Source organism: Stegostoma tigrinum, chromosome 24 (assembly GCF_030684315.1).
Source record: "Stegostoma tigrinum isolate sSteTig4 chromosome 24, sSteTig4.hap1, whole genome shotgun sequence".
Lineage (NCBI taxonomy): Eukaryota > Metazoa > Chordata > Chondrichthyes > Orectolobiformes > Stegostomatidae > Stegostoma > Stegostoma tigrinum.
The window spans coordinates 40,833,127-40,850,287 of record NC_081377.1 but is presented as its reverse complement, the minus strand read 5'-3'; the positions used below and the strand labels follow the sequence as shown (position 1 = coordinate 40,850,287).

General features: G+C 43.2%; 1 protein-coding gene across 2 annotated transcripts in view; it reads right to left on the bottom strand.

Moving 5' to 3' along the window:
* The window catches only part of si:dkey-34d22.1 (discoidin, CUB and LCCL domain-containing protein 1), a 127,404-nt gene that overhangs the window by 91,378 nt on the left and 18,865 nt on the right, over window positions 1-17,161 (bottom strand). For both annotated transcript variants that reach the window (XM_048557727.2, XM_048557728.2), the window contains exon 2: window positions 4,115-4,339. In XM_048557727.2, coding sequence (XP_048413684.1) covers window positions 4,115-4,339 — 225 coding nt within the window. The remainder of the gene's footprint in view (window positions 1-4,114; window positions 4,340-17,161) is intronic.

The following is a 17,161-nucleotide window of genomic DNA, read 5'->3' as shown; positions in this document are numbered from 1 at the left end:
ATTGTACCAGCCCCACCACTTCCTCTGGCAGGTGTCTTTCAAATCTTCCCCTCTCACCTTAAACCTATCCCTCTAGTCTTGGACTTCCCTACCCTGAGGAAAAGACCTTGGCTATTAACCTTATTCACACCCATCATGATTTTATAAACTTGTATAATGGTTACTCCTAAGCTCTGATGCCCCAGGGAAAATAGCCCCAGCCTAGGTAACCTCTCTCTATAGCGCAAACCCTCTAAACTTGGCAACAATCCTTGTCAATGGTTGGTATTTAGTCCAGATGACAAGGGTCTCACCTGCTCTATAAGGCAGTTCGTAGCTGAAAGGATTTACTGACATCACAAGAATCTTTGTCCATCATTAGTAGGAGGAGAAAAAAACCTGTCTGTGAGGCATTTCCCACCTCAGCCTCAATGAGGCAGAGGCAGGAGAGCGTTGAGGACCCCCTGTCCTTTATCCTTCTGCTCGACCTACACCACCACAAGATCCCCCTCCCCCCCCAAACCCGTACTCCCTCCTTCAGGGAGGACAGTAACTTTTGGCTGATGTGTACAGCTCACCACCACAGCAGAAACTAGAACACAGTCTTCCTCCTTTTCCAGCTTGTGATTCAGATCACATTATATGTATTATAAAGCAGCAGAAACCATTTGTATTGGCTCCATTAATAAATCGGCCCCATTTTTCAAATTTTACACCATCATTTTGTGAAATCAGCTGTGTGCAAAAGAAACGCAGAACATTTGACAGAAATTTAACAAATAACACACAGACACAGAATATTCGGATATTACCAGAAAAACATACAATAAATATACCAAAATCTTGCATCTAAGAGGCGTTTTTAATGTAGACAAATATCCGAGGTTATTTGACAAGGGCACTTTCACACCAGATCTGATGATAAGCGACATTAGGAGGTGTTAAACCAGGTGATGGAGTCATGTTATGAGATGCAGCAATAAAGGAGGAAAGTTCAATGCAGATAGGTTTAGGGAGGGAATTCAAGAGCATACAGCACGTGCAGTAAAAGCACTGCCACCAAAAATAGAAACATAGATCAGAGATGCATAGGAGACCAGAATTGGATAAGTGCAGAGAAGTTGGAAGATTGGAGTAATAGGAGAAGATTCGGAGATAGGGAAGGGTAAAATCCCTAAGGGATTTGAAAATGAGGCAGAGAATTGTGAAATTGTACTATCATTAGACCGTACAGCAGTAAGCAGCAACAGTGGTGGGAGAATGGGAGAATCATTTATTGCCAGGGCCCCTGATATCAGAGATAACAAAGTGTGGGGCTGGATGAACACAGCAGGCCAAGCAGCATCTTAGGAGCACAAAAGCTGACGTTTCAGGCCTAGATCCTTTATCAGAAAAGGGGGCTGGGGAGAGGATTCTGAAATAAATAGGGAGAGAGGGGGAGGCGGATTGAAGATGGATAGAGGAGAAGATCGGTGGAGAAGAGACAGACAGGTTAAAGGGGCAGGGATGGAGCCAGTGGAGGTGAGTGTAGCTGGGGAAGTAGGGAGGGGATAGGTCAGTCCGGGGAGGATGGACAGGTTAAGGGGGCGGGATGAGGTTAGTAGGTAAGAAATGAAGGTGCTGCTTGAGGTGGGAGGAGGGAATAGGTGAGAGGAAGGACAGGTTAGGGAGGCGGGGACGAGCTGGGCTGGTTTTGGGGTGTGATGGGGGAGGGGAGATTTTGAACCTTGTGAAGTCCGCACTGATACCATTGGGCTGCAGGGTTCCCAGGCGGAATATGAGTTGCTGTTCCTGCAACCTTCGGGTGGCATCGTTGTGGCACTGCAGGAGGCCCAGGATGGGCATGTCGTCTAAGGAATGGGAGGGGGAGTTGACCCTTGATATCTACTTGGCTTTATTTACTTTACGCCAGTTTGCCTGTGGCTCGGGTAGTTATCCCAAGGTTATTGCCTTGGAGGTCCTGCTTTTTAAGTTTGCTTCAAACTGTTCAAAACCTTCAGCAGCACCTCCTTTTCAGTTAATGTCACTGATACCAACGTAGGGGACAACAAGTGGGTTCCTCCCATTCCTCACCAAGTTCCTCTCCAGCCCCGAGGAGATATCCTTAACCCTGGCACCAGGCAGGCAACACAGCATTCATGATTTATTCTCACTTATGCTTAAGTGAGAGCTCTTTCTGAGTCCCAACAATACAGACCTAGTGGCCTTCCTCGCCCTTCTGAGCATTACCAGCATTCCCTATGCATGGAGAGAGATAATGGGAACAGCAATTGTTGGAGAATCCGAGATAACAAAGTGTGGAACTGGATGAACACAGCAGGCCAAGCAGCATCTTAGGTGGCACAAAAGCTTTTGTGCTCCTAAGATGCTGCTTGGCCTGCTATGTTCATCCAGCTCCACACTTTATTATCTCTTCCTTACTCATGGAGTCTGCTCTTCTTTCTCTCTGTCTGACTAACAGTAACCGGCCCATAATTGTTTTGAGTGATCTAGTGAAAACCTCACAAGTCCCACCCTGATAGTAGGCAGAACGTAATGGGCCTTCAACGTAGCTAATGTGTTCTGAAGAGTTCCTGGATGTTTGGATGTTGTAATATTCACAGATAACTGACTTGCACAGTACAAATGGATAGAACAATAGAAAGCAGTTTTTTTTATCACAAAGGAAATATAGCAAATAGCATTACAGGACAAATAGCATTAATGATTGCTCTATTTTTGGATTCTAAGCTGCATGACTGTGCTGCAAACTACCTATCTCGATATACATTATTACCTTACGCGTGTACATGAAGAAATGACTGCACATGCCATGTCTGAAGTTAGACTGATGCTTATGTACACAAAATTGTTCATGGCATCTAAACACAGAAACAGCAAAACCCTTCCAAAATCATGTTGTTGAGGACTTTGAAATCTAAATGCTTTTACAGGTTGGACACGTTCATTTTTTTTTTCGACATCCTGAAGTACTATTAGAAACAACTGAGCAACTTTTTCCCCATCACCAAACAACCATGGTATTTGCACAAGATGCAGCCAGACGTGCTGTATTGGTTCTGATTTCCAGCATCCAAAGTTCTTTTGGTCTTCACCCTTTGGTACACTTCGTTTCATCTTTTAACCACCACCAGTAAATCACCCGTATTTTCTAAGTGATTAACTTATGTGCAAAGCCCTTTAAGGGTCAATGCAGATCACCAAATGTGGGGGGCAGGTGGGGAAAAGTGGACAGGCCTAAGTCAAAAGGGGGAGGCAGGGGAGATAAAGCACTGCCCATCTGTCTCTAAAGACATTGGGAGTATTGGTGGACAACATGCACTCCCTCTCCAAAGACATGCAGCAATGAATGCAGTCCTGGAAGGGCAGACACTCAGAAACTATGATACCCCCGGAAGCCACTACATGCTCCTGTTAATAGCCAAGTTAGCTAAACCCAGGAAGAGGCCCATCGGGAAATCCCCTGACTTGCCCATACCTGTGCCCCCCTCCCCCCGACATGAGATGATCGAAGGTCAGGAACGTGGGGCTGCAACACACCAAAAGCACAACAAAAGGCATTTCGAATAACGAAAATTGCCTACATCCGAAAAATGCATGACAAACAGATTCCACAGCGCCACAAAATAAACAATTAGGCTGAGAGTCTGTGAACTGTTGCAATCTGTGGAGGCATGGTACAGTTGAGAGCAGCACCCTCCATCCCAGGGCCTCTGATGGGAAATGGGGAGATGACCTTGTACAGATCCCCCACTGCCTAGTGGTATGCAAAAATACTTACTGCACTTCATTGCATGTATTTAGCTCTGCTGTATGATGCAATCCCCTGAGGTGCAATACTTCTGAAACTTACTACGAGAGTGCTCAGGGACTGGGTTCATAGCAGATCACCTTTCAGTCAGTAAGACATTCATCTGCGCTAAAATATAACATTCTTTCAAACAGAACAGTTAGATGTATCACAAAAACATTGTATTCCAATCAAAATCTCCCACTAGCCATCATGTTCCAGCCCCATAACACAATTCAGAATGGTTGTGTGATAATGCATATCTGGCGATGTTTTTTAATGTGCTTTGTTCCCTTTAGAGGATATGACACATTAACAAATTTACGCTGTATATTAACTCCTTACCATGGCTAATATTAGCAGACGATGAACTATAGATTTTCAAAGAACTGGATGAACAGTCCTCCGTGTACTCAATGTCCAAGTCACTAAGCCTCAGAATGATACCCTTCCCTGATGCAACTCGCAGCTCCCATTTACAGAAGGTGTGATTCGGGTAAGTGCCAGGGTAATTCTTGGAAGTCAGGGTGCCACTTTCAGGGCCAACGACTGTATGTCCACATCCAGCACCTAAATCAAAGAGTGAAAAGAAATGAAAGTTAATCTCCAGGATAAAGTTATGATTAGATAGGATGAAATTTCTTACTTGATCATTTAATTCTCCAAAAGTTAATACAGTCAATAACTTTGTTAGAATACTACACAAACACTCACTTATAATGTAAGCCATCTTTCTTTCAGCAAAAAAAAATCATACAATCCCTACAATGAAGAAGCAGGCCATTGAGTCCACACCAACCATCCAAACAGCATCCTACCCAGGCTCACCCCCAACCCTATAATCCTCCATTCCCCACGGCTAATCCACCAAGCCTACACATGGACAATTTAGCATGGTCAATCCACTTAACTGGCACATCTTCGGATTGTGGAAAGAAACTGGAGCACTGTGAGGAAACCCATGCAGACATGGGGAGAAAGTGCAAACTCCACACAGTCACCTAAGGGTGGAATCAAACCGAGGTCCCTGGCAGCAGTGCTAATCACTGAGCCACCATGCCAACTGAAATGACCGCAGATGTTAGAAATTTGAAGTGAATGGGAAAAATATTGGAATCGCTCAGCATGTTAGCCTGCTTGATGTTGAGGAAAGACAAGATCATTTTTTCAAACAATATGTAATTTATCCTCTTCAGGAGTCTAAGTTAACCAACTTGTTTCACTTCAACGCAACCAAAACATGCTTCATGTCTGTATTAATGTGCTGTCTTGTTTGTTATATCAGTAAAGCTTTGGCAATTTTTGCTCATGGTCTAAGCTCCAGATGAAATCTAGTCACATTCGTGCTCGTTAATCCACATATTCTGTACCACAGCCTCCCACACCCAAGTCATTTTTCTGGCTCTCGAAAGTGATGGCTCTGAATTGAAGTTCTTCCTCACTGTTTCAGCAGCAGTCACAGTGGCTACTGTAGTGACAGTAAAGAGGCCAGCCAGGTGGATCTCAGAGTATGAGTTCCCTGATTGGGGCTGCTAACCTGGTTCAATCAGCGACCCCTGGCTGACAGATAAGAACTGGAGTGTCAGGGGTTTGTTCACTCTAGGAGCTGGCTGGGTCGGTATCATGTTTTATGCAAGTGTAAATAAAGAGTGACTTGGAGATGGGATACCAGCTTTTGAGCAGTTATTTCAGCTACGTCTTATTGGAACTTCATTAACTCTTGAGAAGTCTCTTTGGGCATTCAGCTGCTCAGACACAGTGGTTTCTCCATTCAAAATATGGCTCACGACATTACTGCAAGCTACTCATTAACTACTGAAGCCTGTTCCAGGGAAGGTCTTCTAAATGAAGTCAATTCGAGAGGTGGGAAGAGCATTCAGCATACATTTGATACATGAAGACAGGAGGGATTGATGTAGTAGCATTCTCACTGGGCTAGTAATCCAGGGCCCTACCTGAATGTTCTATGGACATTAGTTTTAATCCCACCATGGCAGATGGTGAAACCTGACTTCAATAGAAAAAAACAAAATCTGGAGTAAAAAGCTTGCCTAATGGTGACCATGATCGATTGTTGTAGAACCCTGTCTGATTTACTAAGGTTCTTGAGAGAAGGAAATCTGCTATCTTTACCAGGCCTAACCTACATCTAACTCCTAATCCAGACAATGTGGTTGACTGTCACCTCTCCAATCAGGGATGGGCAGTAATTCTGGCTTAGCCACATCCCATGAATAAATTAAAAAAAATTATTTAATAGTTCTGATGTGTAGATCATTGTTCAGCATTTTCCAGTTAAGTTGTAAAAGTTGCTGAGGTGTGCTGTATTGCCTACAGGAGCAGCCACAAGGGTAGGTACATGTTAGGAAGGATGAAGAGAAGTGCGCTTACGTAGAACATAGAACATAGGATAGTACAGCACAGTGCAGGCCTTTCAGCCCACAATGTTAAGCCGACCTATTATCCTACTCTAAGATCAAATTACCCTGAAAACCCTACCTTTTACTAGCATCCGTGTGCCTATCCTAGGGTCGCTTAAATGTACTTGGAGAAATCAGAAATAAAATTACAGCTTCACAAGGTCTTCATTCTTTTCTTGATGCTTCATTGAACTGATAAATGAAGAGGTAAACAAGCATCCGTCAGGATTGCTGGAAATAATGGCTCACTGACTACTAAATGGAAATTGACGTGTGGCCTCTTAGTTGAAAGTGCTGAAGTTGCAGTGAGTGTGCGTGATGAAGACAATGTGCCCTTTTGCCCACCTGATGTGCTAGGTCCACAGCATGGCATGGCTTCACCGCTGGTTTGCAATGACAGTGTTTAACACCAACATTGGTACATAGCTTCCTCGGGGAAGCAAGGTAACTGATGCAAAAAACAAAACAAAAATGTCTTATGCTGGAAATCAGAAACAAAAGCAGAACTGCTGCAGAAACTGAGGGGGTTTGGCAGCATCTGTAGACAGAGAAACAAGAGTTAATGTTTCCAGTCACTGAAGAAAGCTCTTAAAAGGATCTTAAAGATTAAGTCAAATTTCTCCAGCAATTTTGGTTTTTGTTTAAATCAACTGCTGCACTAGCTTGCGTGACCAAATGATTCTCTTTCCATTGACAGCCCTGTGAACTCTAAGTGGTTGAGATGATTCAGCGTGGCCCCACGATGATTCCATGCCTCCTCTCAGCAAGAACCTCACCCTTCCTGAACCACTGTCTTTACCATTGCACAACTAGAGGTGACTCACTTTGTTTCAACTCCTAAAGAGCCTTCCAACATCTACCCTCTGTTCTAGTGCACAACGAAGCAATGATGTCACTGAGTGCAAAGCTGAGGTTTCTTCTCAGAGGCTACTAGTGTAACTGTAACCAGAGGTTAAAAAAAGCTCAAGATAACTCAGTGCAAATCGCCTGACATGTTCTCAACTCCAACAATATGCACCACAATTAAAGACCCTACACTAGCCACACAGGGAAGGTCTGTGGTTATGATTTGACAAGCCTGCAAGAAATTCATCTCCCGCTGCTTGTATATCACTCATGCCATGCCCAATCTCTTAGCTAATGATCTCTCTGAGTATTTTTTTTAGACAACAATGATGGATTCAGCTTGACATGTTCCTCCACCCATCTGCATTCTGCAAGATTAATATGAGAAAATTCAGAGCTGCAAGTTTATACATACATTCCACACATGTGGAGATCTCAGGAGCAGCGTGTAATTTCCCAGTCTCTGAGCCAGAAGCCATTATTCAAGAAGGGTGCAATGGATAAACCTGGAAACTACAGGTCACTCAGTATAACCTCAAATATGGGGAACTGTTGGAAGCAATTCTGAGGGATAGAATTAAGCTGCACTTGGAGATGCAGGGATTAAATCAAGAGCAGTCATTTTGGTTTTGTTAAGGAGAGATCATGTCTGACTGTGATCATAGAGACATAGATTTATACAGCAAGGAAACAGAGCCTTCAGTGCAACTCATCCGCGCCAACCAGATATCGCAAACTGATCTAGTCCCACTTGCCAGCAGTTGGCTCATATATCTCTCTCTAAACTCCTCCTATTCACGTAACCATCCAGATACCTTTTAAATGTTGTAATTGTACCAGCCTCCACCATTTCCTCTGGCAGCCTGTTCCATATACACAACACCCTCTGTGCGAAAAAATTACCCCCTTGGTCTCTTAAATCTTTTCCCTGTCACTTTGAACCTTGTGCCTTCTAGTTTTGGATTCTCCTACTCCAGGGAAAAGACCTTGGATATTACCCCTATCCATGCCCCTCATGCTTTTACAAACCTCTATGAGATCACCCCTTAGCCTCCAATGCTTTTGGGAAATTAGCCCAATCCTATTCAGGCTCTCCCGATAGCTCAAACCTTCCAGTCTGGCAACATCCTTGTAAATCTTTTCTGAACCCTTTCAAGTTTGACAGCATCTTAATAACCAACTTGTTTAAAGTTTTTGGAGCAGTGACCAGGTGTGTAGATGAGGGCAATATGTTCAATGTAGTCTGCTTGGACTTCAGCAAGGCTTTGGATTAGATTCCCCACGGGATACAGGTAGCGAAGCTCAGAGCTCACGGGGTGCAAAAAAATGTGCTTAATTGAATCCAGAATGCTGAGCAGCAGGAAGGAGAGAGCGGTGGTCTGTTTGTTACTGGAAGCCTGTGTTTATTGGGGTTCCACAGGGATCAGAGTTGGGCCTTTGTTGTCTGTGGTACATATAATTGATTTAGCTTTGACTGTAGGAGATGATATGAAAAGTGATGGGATGATAAGTGGTGAGGGGCTAGCTTTAGAATATAGGAGGATATAGATAGGCTAGACAGATGGACTATTCGACAGGAAATGGAATTCTCAATCCAGATAAATGTGAGATATTCCACATGGGCAGGACAAACAAGGAAAGTATTCACGATGAATGGTAGGACCCCGGGAAGAACGGGGGATCAGAGGGACCTTGGTGTGCATGTCCACTGGTCCCTTAAGGTAGCAGGTAGATAATTGGTTAAGAAGTTATAATGGTATACTTGCCTTTAGGAACTGAGGTATAGAGTTTAAGAGCAGGTAGGCAATGCTGTAACTGTATAAAATTTAGTTAGGCAACTGCTCGAGTACTGTGTGAAGTTCTAAAATCCACATTATAGGAAGGACGTGATGGCACTGGGGAGGGAGCAGACGGTGATCTACCAGGATGCTGCTCGGGCTGGAATGTTTTCGTTCTGAAGAGATTAGACACACTGGGTTGTTTTCCTTGGAGCAGAGGAAACTGACAGGGACATGGTTGACTCATATAAAGTGATGAGGGGTATAGATAAGGTAGACAGAAGGAATATTTCCCCTTGGTGGAGGGCGCAATGACCTGTGCTGTGGGTGGGGTTGGAGGTGGGGGTAAGGGGTTGGTGGTGAGGGAGGGGATAGAGTTACATTGGGGAGCAAGAGGTTAACAAGGGATATGAGGAAAAGTCGTGGGAATCTGGAACTCACTGCCTATAAGGGTGGTAGAGATAGAAGTGTGCATAACATTAAAGAAGTATTTAGATGTACACTTGTGATGCCAAGGCATACAAGGCTATGTGCCAAGCATTGGTAATTGGGATCAGAGTAGTTAGGTTGTTCTTGGCTGCTACAGACTTGATGGGCTGAAGGGCCTTTTTCTGTGCTGCAGCCCTCTATGGCTCTTTGACTCAGGGTTTAAATCTTGAAGGCTGAGGAAGCTGCGTTTATCACATGGCCAAACAGATAAGGAGACGTGACTTAGGACAGGAGAGGAAGTGGAATATCTTCAACTTGGAGAGTGGTGAAAGTTTGGAATTTTTGCTCCAGTTGTCACTGGAGGCTTAGAATTAAGTGTTTTAAAACTTAGATTGATAGGTTTCCCCAGATTCAGGACATCAGGGGACATAACAAAGGGGAGAGTATGGGAAAATGGTGTTGAAGTGAAAGGTTCAGGCAAGGTCTCATGGAAGTGGTGGAGCATGCTGAAAGGGCTGAATGGCCTATTGGGTCAGGGATAGAGAACAAGCGCTGACTGCTGAGAGGTACTATGCTTGTTTTTGTCTCCAACTCTCCCTTCTCCCTAGCCCATGAGGAGCGAAAGAAAAGATAGCTGTCAGAGGAAAAGACAGGGATTGTCTGTGAGACATTAAATTGACTCTGTACGCAGGGAAAACAAAACACCCAACACAGCCGGAAACCATCCAAATACATTAATTTACAGGAGCGCGTGTGTGTGCCTGTGTGTGAGAGAGTTTTGGTAGCATGTGCGAGTGAAAGTTAGAGTGATTTTAATCTTTTTTAAACTAATCTATCAAGCATTAACAACAACAAACTCTATTTCCTTTCTTTCAGAAAAAAAGCCTGTCTTTGAAAAGCGACTTTTATAGTTTCAACATTTAAATCAGTAACTTCACACTGAATTGCCAAGAAAGTTCTTTTTATAAATAGTTGCCACAGTCAACCGAGAGGCAGACAGAGTGGGAAGCCAGTCCCCTTTTGTCTCACAAGGCAGTAACAAAACATACAGCTGACAATTCATTAGCTTGAAATCATTTTCAATGGTCAAACTATTATCTATTGTACTGAGTAAGATGAACAAAGGTTTACAGCAGGCAGCCATTATCAAGCTAACTTTTACACGTCTATAACAGAGGGTGCATCAGGAAGCGCAATATAACAAAAAGTTTCAGGCTTTGCAAAATTGTACAAGATGAATCAGTGAGAAAAATCATCATCAATGATTACGGATGTGTTGTAGTATACTTAACTGAAGGTGACTGGTTAACTAAGAACCTAAATTAGTAAACTAGGAATTCCCTGCTTAATAGCATCATGGTTCTACCTTCAGCATATGGACTGTGGCAGTTTTGATTTATTTTTTAAATTTGATTTATTGTTGTCACATGTACCTAAGTACAGTGAAAAGTTCTCTTCTGTGAGCAGTAGAGGCAGATCATACCATACAAAGATCATAGGGTGATTGAACAAAGTGTGCAATACAATGTTATGGTGGTAAAGAAGGCATACAAAATGCAAAGATCAACATTAAATTTGAAAATTGAGAGGTCCATTCAGAAGTCTATTAACATCGGGGAACAGGCTGGTCTCGAACCTGTTGGTCCATGTGTTTAAGCTTTTGTATCCTCTGCATGATGGAAGAGATTGGAAGCGATTATGGTAGTCGGGGTTTTTGATGAAGTTGGCTGCCTTTGAGAGGCACTAAGAAGTGTAGATGGAGCCAATGGGTGGAAAGTTGGCTTGCATGATGATCTGGGCTGTGCTCACAACTGTCTGTAGTTCTTACTGTCCCATGCAGAGCCGTTGCCGTACCAAGCCATGATGTATCTGTATAGAATGCTTTCTATTGAGCATTTGTAAAAGTTAGTGAAGATTGTTTTGGGTATACCAAAATTCCTTAGCCTCCTGAAAAAGAGCAGGTGTTGTTGTGCCTTCTTGACCATTGCATCAACGTGGGTGGTTGGGTGGTCCAGGAGAGATTGCTTGTGATCATCACTCTTACGAACTCGATGGTCATGACCATCTCTATCTCAGCTCCATTGACATAGATAGGGGCCTGTCCTCCTCCCTGCTTCCTACGGTCAATGAGCAGCTCTTTAGTTTTGCTGATGTTGAGGGAGAGATTTTTATCTTTACACCATGTCACCAAACACTCTCTTTCCTGTATTCTGTCTTGCCATTGTTTGATATCTGGTCGACAACGGTGGTGTCATCAGCGAACTTGTAGATGCAGTTCAAAAAAGCAGCGCACTACCACCATCTCAAGGATGACTAAGTCTGAACAATCATTGCTGGCCCAGCCAGTGACACCCATGTCCTATCAATGAATAATAAAAAAGAAAAATGTGCTGTTGTGTCTTTCTACCATAATCATGAATTCTGATTCTATTTCAACAATAAAATCAAAGTGCTGGAGAAACTCAGCAAGTCTGACTCTTCTTCATACATACATAAAAAGCAAGAGGGTAGCCAAGGGAAGGGCTGATCCATGCAAGAACAAAGGTGGTATTCTATGTGCGGAGCCAGAAGAGATAGGTTAGGTCCTAAGCCAGTACTTTGTGTCGGTATTCATCACAGAGAAGGAATTGGTGGAGGGTGATCTCAAGGAAGGCAGTGTCAAGTTTCTAAGCCAAGTTGTTATTAAAAAGGAAGCGATCTTGTGTGTCTTAAAAAATCATTAAGACAGATAAGTCCCCGGGTCCTGATGGGATCTGTTCCAGAATATTGGAGGAGGCAAGAGAATAAATTGCTGACAGACATCTTTGTATCCTCTATGGCCACAGGTGAGGTCCCATTGGTCTGCAGAACAGCCAATATTGTCCTGTTGTTTAAGCAGGAGAGCAGAGATAATCCAGGAAATTACAGGCCTGTGAGCCTCACAATGGTGGTAGGGAAATTGTTGGAAAAGGTGCTCAGGGACAAGATCTATACGCATTTAGAAGCAAATGGACTTATTGTCAATAGACAGCATGGCTTTGTGCGGGGGAGGTCGTAACAAAAGGCCTATGGCCTGCATGCTTTTATTGGAAGGGGCACTGAGCACAAGGATAAACAAATTATGCTGCAGTTTATAGAACTTCAGTCAGGCCACACTTGGAATATTGTGTACAGTTCTGGTCACCATACTACCAGTAGGATGTGGATGCTTTGGAGAGGGTACAGAAAAGGTTAACCAGGATGTTGCCTGGTATGGGGGAGTTTAGCTATGAAGCCAGGTTGGACAGACTGGGTTTGTTTTCACTGGAAAACAGGAGGTTGAGGGGTGACCTAATTGAAGTTTGTAAGATTGTGAATGGCATGGATAGAGTGGTACATATGAGGCATTTTCCCAGGTGGACGGCTTAATTACTGGGAGGCACAGGTTCAAGGTGTGAGGTGGGGAGAAGTTTAAAAGAGATGTGCGAGGCAAGTTTTTCACACAAAGGGTGGTGAGTGCCTGGAACACACTGCCAGAGGAGGTGGTAGATGCAGACACAATAGCAGCGTTCAAGACAAACCTGGAAGAATATATAGAATAGGAAAGGAATAGAGGGAGGCAGATCCTGTAAGTGAAACCAGTTTTAGTATGGAAGGGCAAAATATGTCAGTACAGGCTTAGAGGGCCAAAGGGCCCGTCCCTGTGCAGCATTATTCTTTGTTCTTCAGTGATACAGAACAATGCTGATGTTAGAAATCTGAAACAAACAGAAATTTCTGGAGAAATTCGGCAGCATCTGTGGACTGAAAACAGTGTTAACATTTTGAGTCCAGTGATGCTTCTTCACTTCCCGTCCACAATGGAGTCATATCAAACCAAAACATTAAGTGCTTCTCTTTCCAAAGATGCTGTCAAACATGCTGAGTTTCTCCCGCACTTTGGTTTCTTTTCCACACCTCCAGCATTGATAGTACTCTGCCTTCTATGTTGTCTTTCCATTCCTCACAGAAACTGCACATTAGATCCTTTTTGGATCCTGCCTCAGTCCTGTCTGTTGCTTCTCTCTGTTTCACTTACACTGGGTAATGGAATCAGCTGGAGTTAAATATACTCATGTAAAATCTGCTGACACCTACAGCTGCCTTTGCTGGCTGCAAACGTACTGGCTACTCTCACTATTTTCACACCTCACCTTGGCAAATTTCTTCAAGGCTTGAACCTTCTTTTGATATCCTTCAAAACTTTCCTGGTATGTGATCTCTCGTCTGCAGGCTTTATAAGCCAGTTCAAGCTCCCAATCAAGTCCCTTTCTTGCCAGGAGACCACTTGGTGGTGGTGTTCAGGCTAAGCTGATTAAACGTAAATCTATTCAGTCTGTGTTGCTCCTCTAACTCCGAAAATCTGAAAACCAGGAGTCTAGAATGGCCCAGAGAATGTTAGTCGTTCTGCTAAGCAATACTTGCATTTATTTCAAACCCCACCCCCTCAACCACGACACTGCCAACCTGTCTGACTTCTCTCTACCTATCATCTCCTTCATCCATCTTCTATCCGCCTCCCGCTCTCTTCCTACTTATTTCAGAATCCCCTTCCCCTCCCCCTTTCTGAGGAAGGGTCTAGGCCTGAAACGTCAGCTTTCCTGCTTCTCTGATGCTGCTTGGCCTGCTGTGTTCATCCAGCTCGATACACCTTTTTATCACAGAAACTTAGTCATAGACAAAAACAGAAATTGCTGGAAAAGCTCAGCAGGTCTAGCAGCATCTGTGGAGAGAAGCCAGAGTTAATGTTTTGGGTGAAGTGACCCTTCTTCAGAACCAAGAAGGGTCACTGGATCCAGAACGTTAACTGATTTACAGCATCTGCAGTTCTTTCAGTTTTACTTAGCCACTTAATCATGTGTGTTAATACATCCACATGAGCCAGAGGCGTGTGGAAATCCGGAGTTTAATCTGGCATTGTAGCGAATGCATTAATAAAAGCAATAATTTAAATTCCACGTAATGCACTTTTCACCAGGTGTAACATTCTGCTGACTAATGTTTGTTTGATTTGGGATAAGTTCAACAGTTATTTTTCTCTGCAAATATTGGAATATTTCTACTAGGAAGTGTGAGACTGCAATAGCTATGATTTTACTTAAAATCATAACTACTTCTACGTCATGTACCTAAAAGTTGTAACGTATGTAAATGAACGCAATGCTTTTAGTCACAGGGTACAAACCAGAGGAGCCAGTAGTACATTGGTAATAGCAATCCAGAGGCAATAGGAACAGGGTTCATATCACTGTAGTGACTAGAATTTGAATTCAGTGAAGGAATCTAGAACTATAACTAGTCTTGGTGATGATGGCCATGAAACTTTTGTCAAAGAGTCATTCAGCATGGAAACGGACCCTTTGGTCAATTATTGTTTAAAAATCCATCCAGTTCACTAATATCCTTAAAGGAAGGAAATCTGCCATTATTGTCCTGTCTGGCCTATGTGTGATTGTAAATCCACAGCCATGTGCCTGACCCATAAGTGCCCTCTCTAATAGCCTGAACAAGCCATTCAAGTCGAAGACAATGACTGATGGGCACCAAATGTTGGCCTTGCCAGATATGCCCATATCCCATGAATAGAATAAAATTTTTTTTTTTAAAACAATCAATTATGCTGACAAATTACACCTATTTTCTCCCAAGCTTGGTCGGCTTCCATTTTTTACATGATCATGCGCACTGCAAAACACAGTTGCTTTCTCACCCCACCCTCCCACCAAAGTTTCCTGGACAAAATTCAACTGAAATATAACAGTGCCAAGACTGAAAATTAACATTGGCTCCATTAGGCTTGCAACCATCTGCACTCTTTTTGTCATTTAAACAACTAGTAAATATGCCAAAAAAGTTCAATGTTTTGCTTTCATGGAGCCAATCACAAATGTAAAAAACAAACTGGATCAAAGTTATGACGACCATAATGTAAATCTTCGATTAATACATTACTAATTTGGCAGCTTTTCAATTGAGCAGAAGGTTTGTTTTATCCATATTTGATTCCCAGGCGGAGGTTTCTGATGACACATTCAGGGAAGCAGGCACAATAGTCATAGAGTAATCAGGATTTACAGCACAGATAAAGGCCCTTCAGCCCAATGCATCCATGCTTGTCAAAAACAGTCACCTAATTATTCCAATCCCATTTTCAGGTACTAGGTCTTGAATGCCTTGGCATCGCAAGTGCACATCTCAATATTTCTTAATTATTATGGAAGTTTCTTATGGTCACTTACAATCTGTGCCCTTTCATTTACTTTTCTTTTATTAGCCATAGCAGCTTCTCCCTATCTACTCTGTCCATCAGCCTGTTGATGATTTTGTAAAAACCTGTCAAGTCTCTTTCTTCTCTCCAAGGAGAACAGTCCCAACTTCTTCAATCTATCCTCATCACTGAAGTTTCTCATCCCTGGAACCACTTTGGTAAATCGCTTCTGCGCTTTCTCTCCAATGCATTCGCATCTGTCCTATAACATGGCGAACACAACTGCACACAATACATCAGCTGAGATCCAACAAGTTGTCTTGTACAAGTTCAACATCACCTCCTTGCTTTTGTACTCTAAGCCCCTTTAATAAAGCCAAGAACAGGGTGCTGGAGTTGTGGACAGCGTGGAGGGCTGTTGTAGGTTGCAATGGGGCATTGACAGGATGCAGAGCTGGGCAAAGAAGTGGCAGATGGAATTCAACCCAGAAAAGTGTGAAGTGATTCATTTTGGAAGGTCGAATTTGAATGCAGAATACAGGGTTAATGGCAGGATTCTCAGCAGTGTGGAGGAACAGAGGAATTTGGGGTCCACGTCCATAGAGCCCTTAAAATTGCTACCCATGTTGATAAGGTTGTAAAGAAGGTGTATGGTGTGTTGGCTTTCATTGGCAGGGGAATTGAGTTTAAGAGCCGTGAGGTTATGTTGCAGTTCTATAAAACTCTGGTTAAATCACACTTGGAATATTGTGTTCAGTACTGGTCGTCTCATTATAGGAAAGATGTGGAAATTTTAGAGAGGGTGCAGACGAGGTTTACCAGGATGTTGCCTGGACTGGAGGGCATATCTTACGAGGAAAGGTTGAGGGAGCTAGGGCTTTTTTCATTGGAGCAAAGGATGAGAGGTGGCTTGATAGAGGTTTACAAGAATATGAGAGGCATAGATAGAATGGATAGCCAGAGGCTTTTTCCCAGGCTAGAAATGATTATTATGAGGCAGCACAATTTAAGATGATTGGAGGAAGGTGTAGGGGAGATGTCAGAGGTAGGTTCTTTACACAGAGAGTGGTGGGCATGTGGAATGCGCTGCCAGCAGTGGTAGGGGAGTCAGATACATTAGACACTTAAGCGACTCTTGGATAGGCACATGGAAGATAGTAAAATGTAGGGTATGCAGGGTAGATTGATCTTAGTAGGATAATAGGTAGGCACAACATCATGGACCGAAGGGCCTGTACTTGTGCTATACTGCTCTATTAACACTGTATTTTATATTAATTGATCTGTCCACTCATCCTGCCACCTTCAATGATCTGTGCACATGTAAACCCAGGTCCCTCTGCATCCCCTTTAAAATTGCACCACAAAATTGGTAGAAAAGTTGAGTCAGATTGATATGTTTTATCCTCACTGTAGTTTGGAGAGTGTAAACTTGTTCTCATTGTGTGGGCTTAAGTGGTCTTTACTATAGAATGGATTCAGCAAAGGATTTGTGTACTCATTGTCATGATAAACATACACACACTGTACACATGTTGCAGTCTTTGCCAATCAGACAGGTAAAGGTCCACGCAGATGATCATTGCCCTTATCACATTATTGACCTGCATAGGGGTGGTAAGGTGGCACAATGGCTCAGTGGTTAGCACTGCTGCCCCACAGTGCCAAGGACCCGGGTTCAATTCCACCCTCAGGCAACTGTGTGTGGAATTTG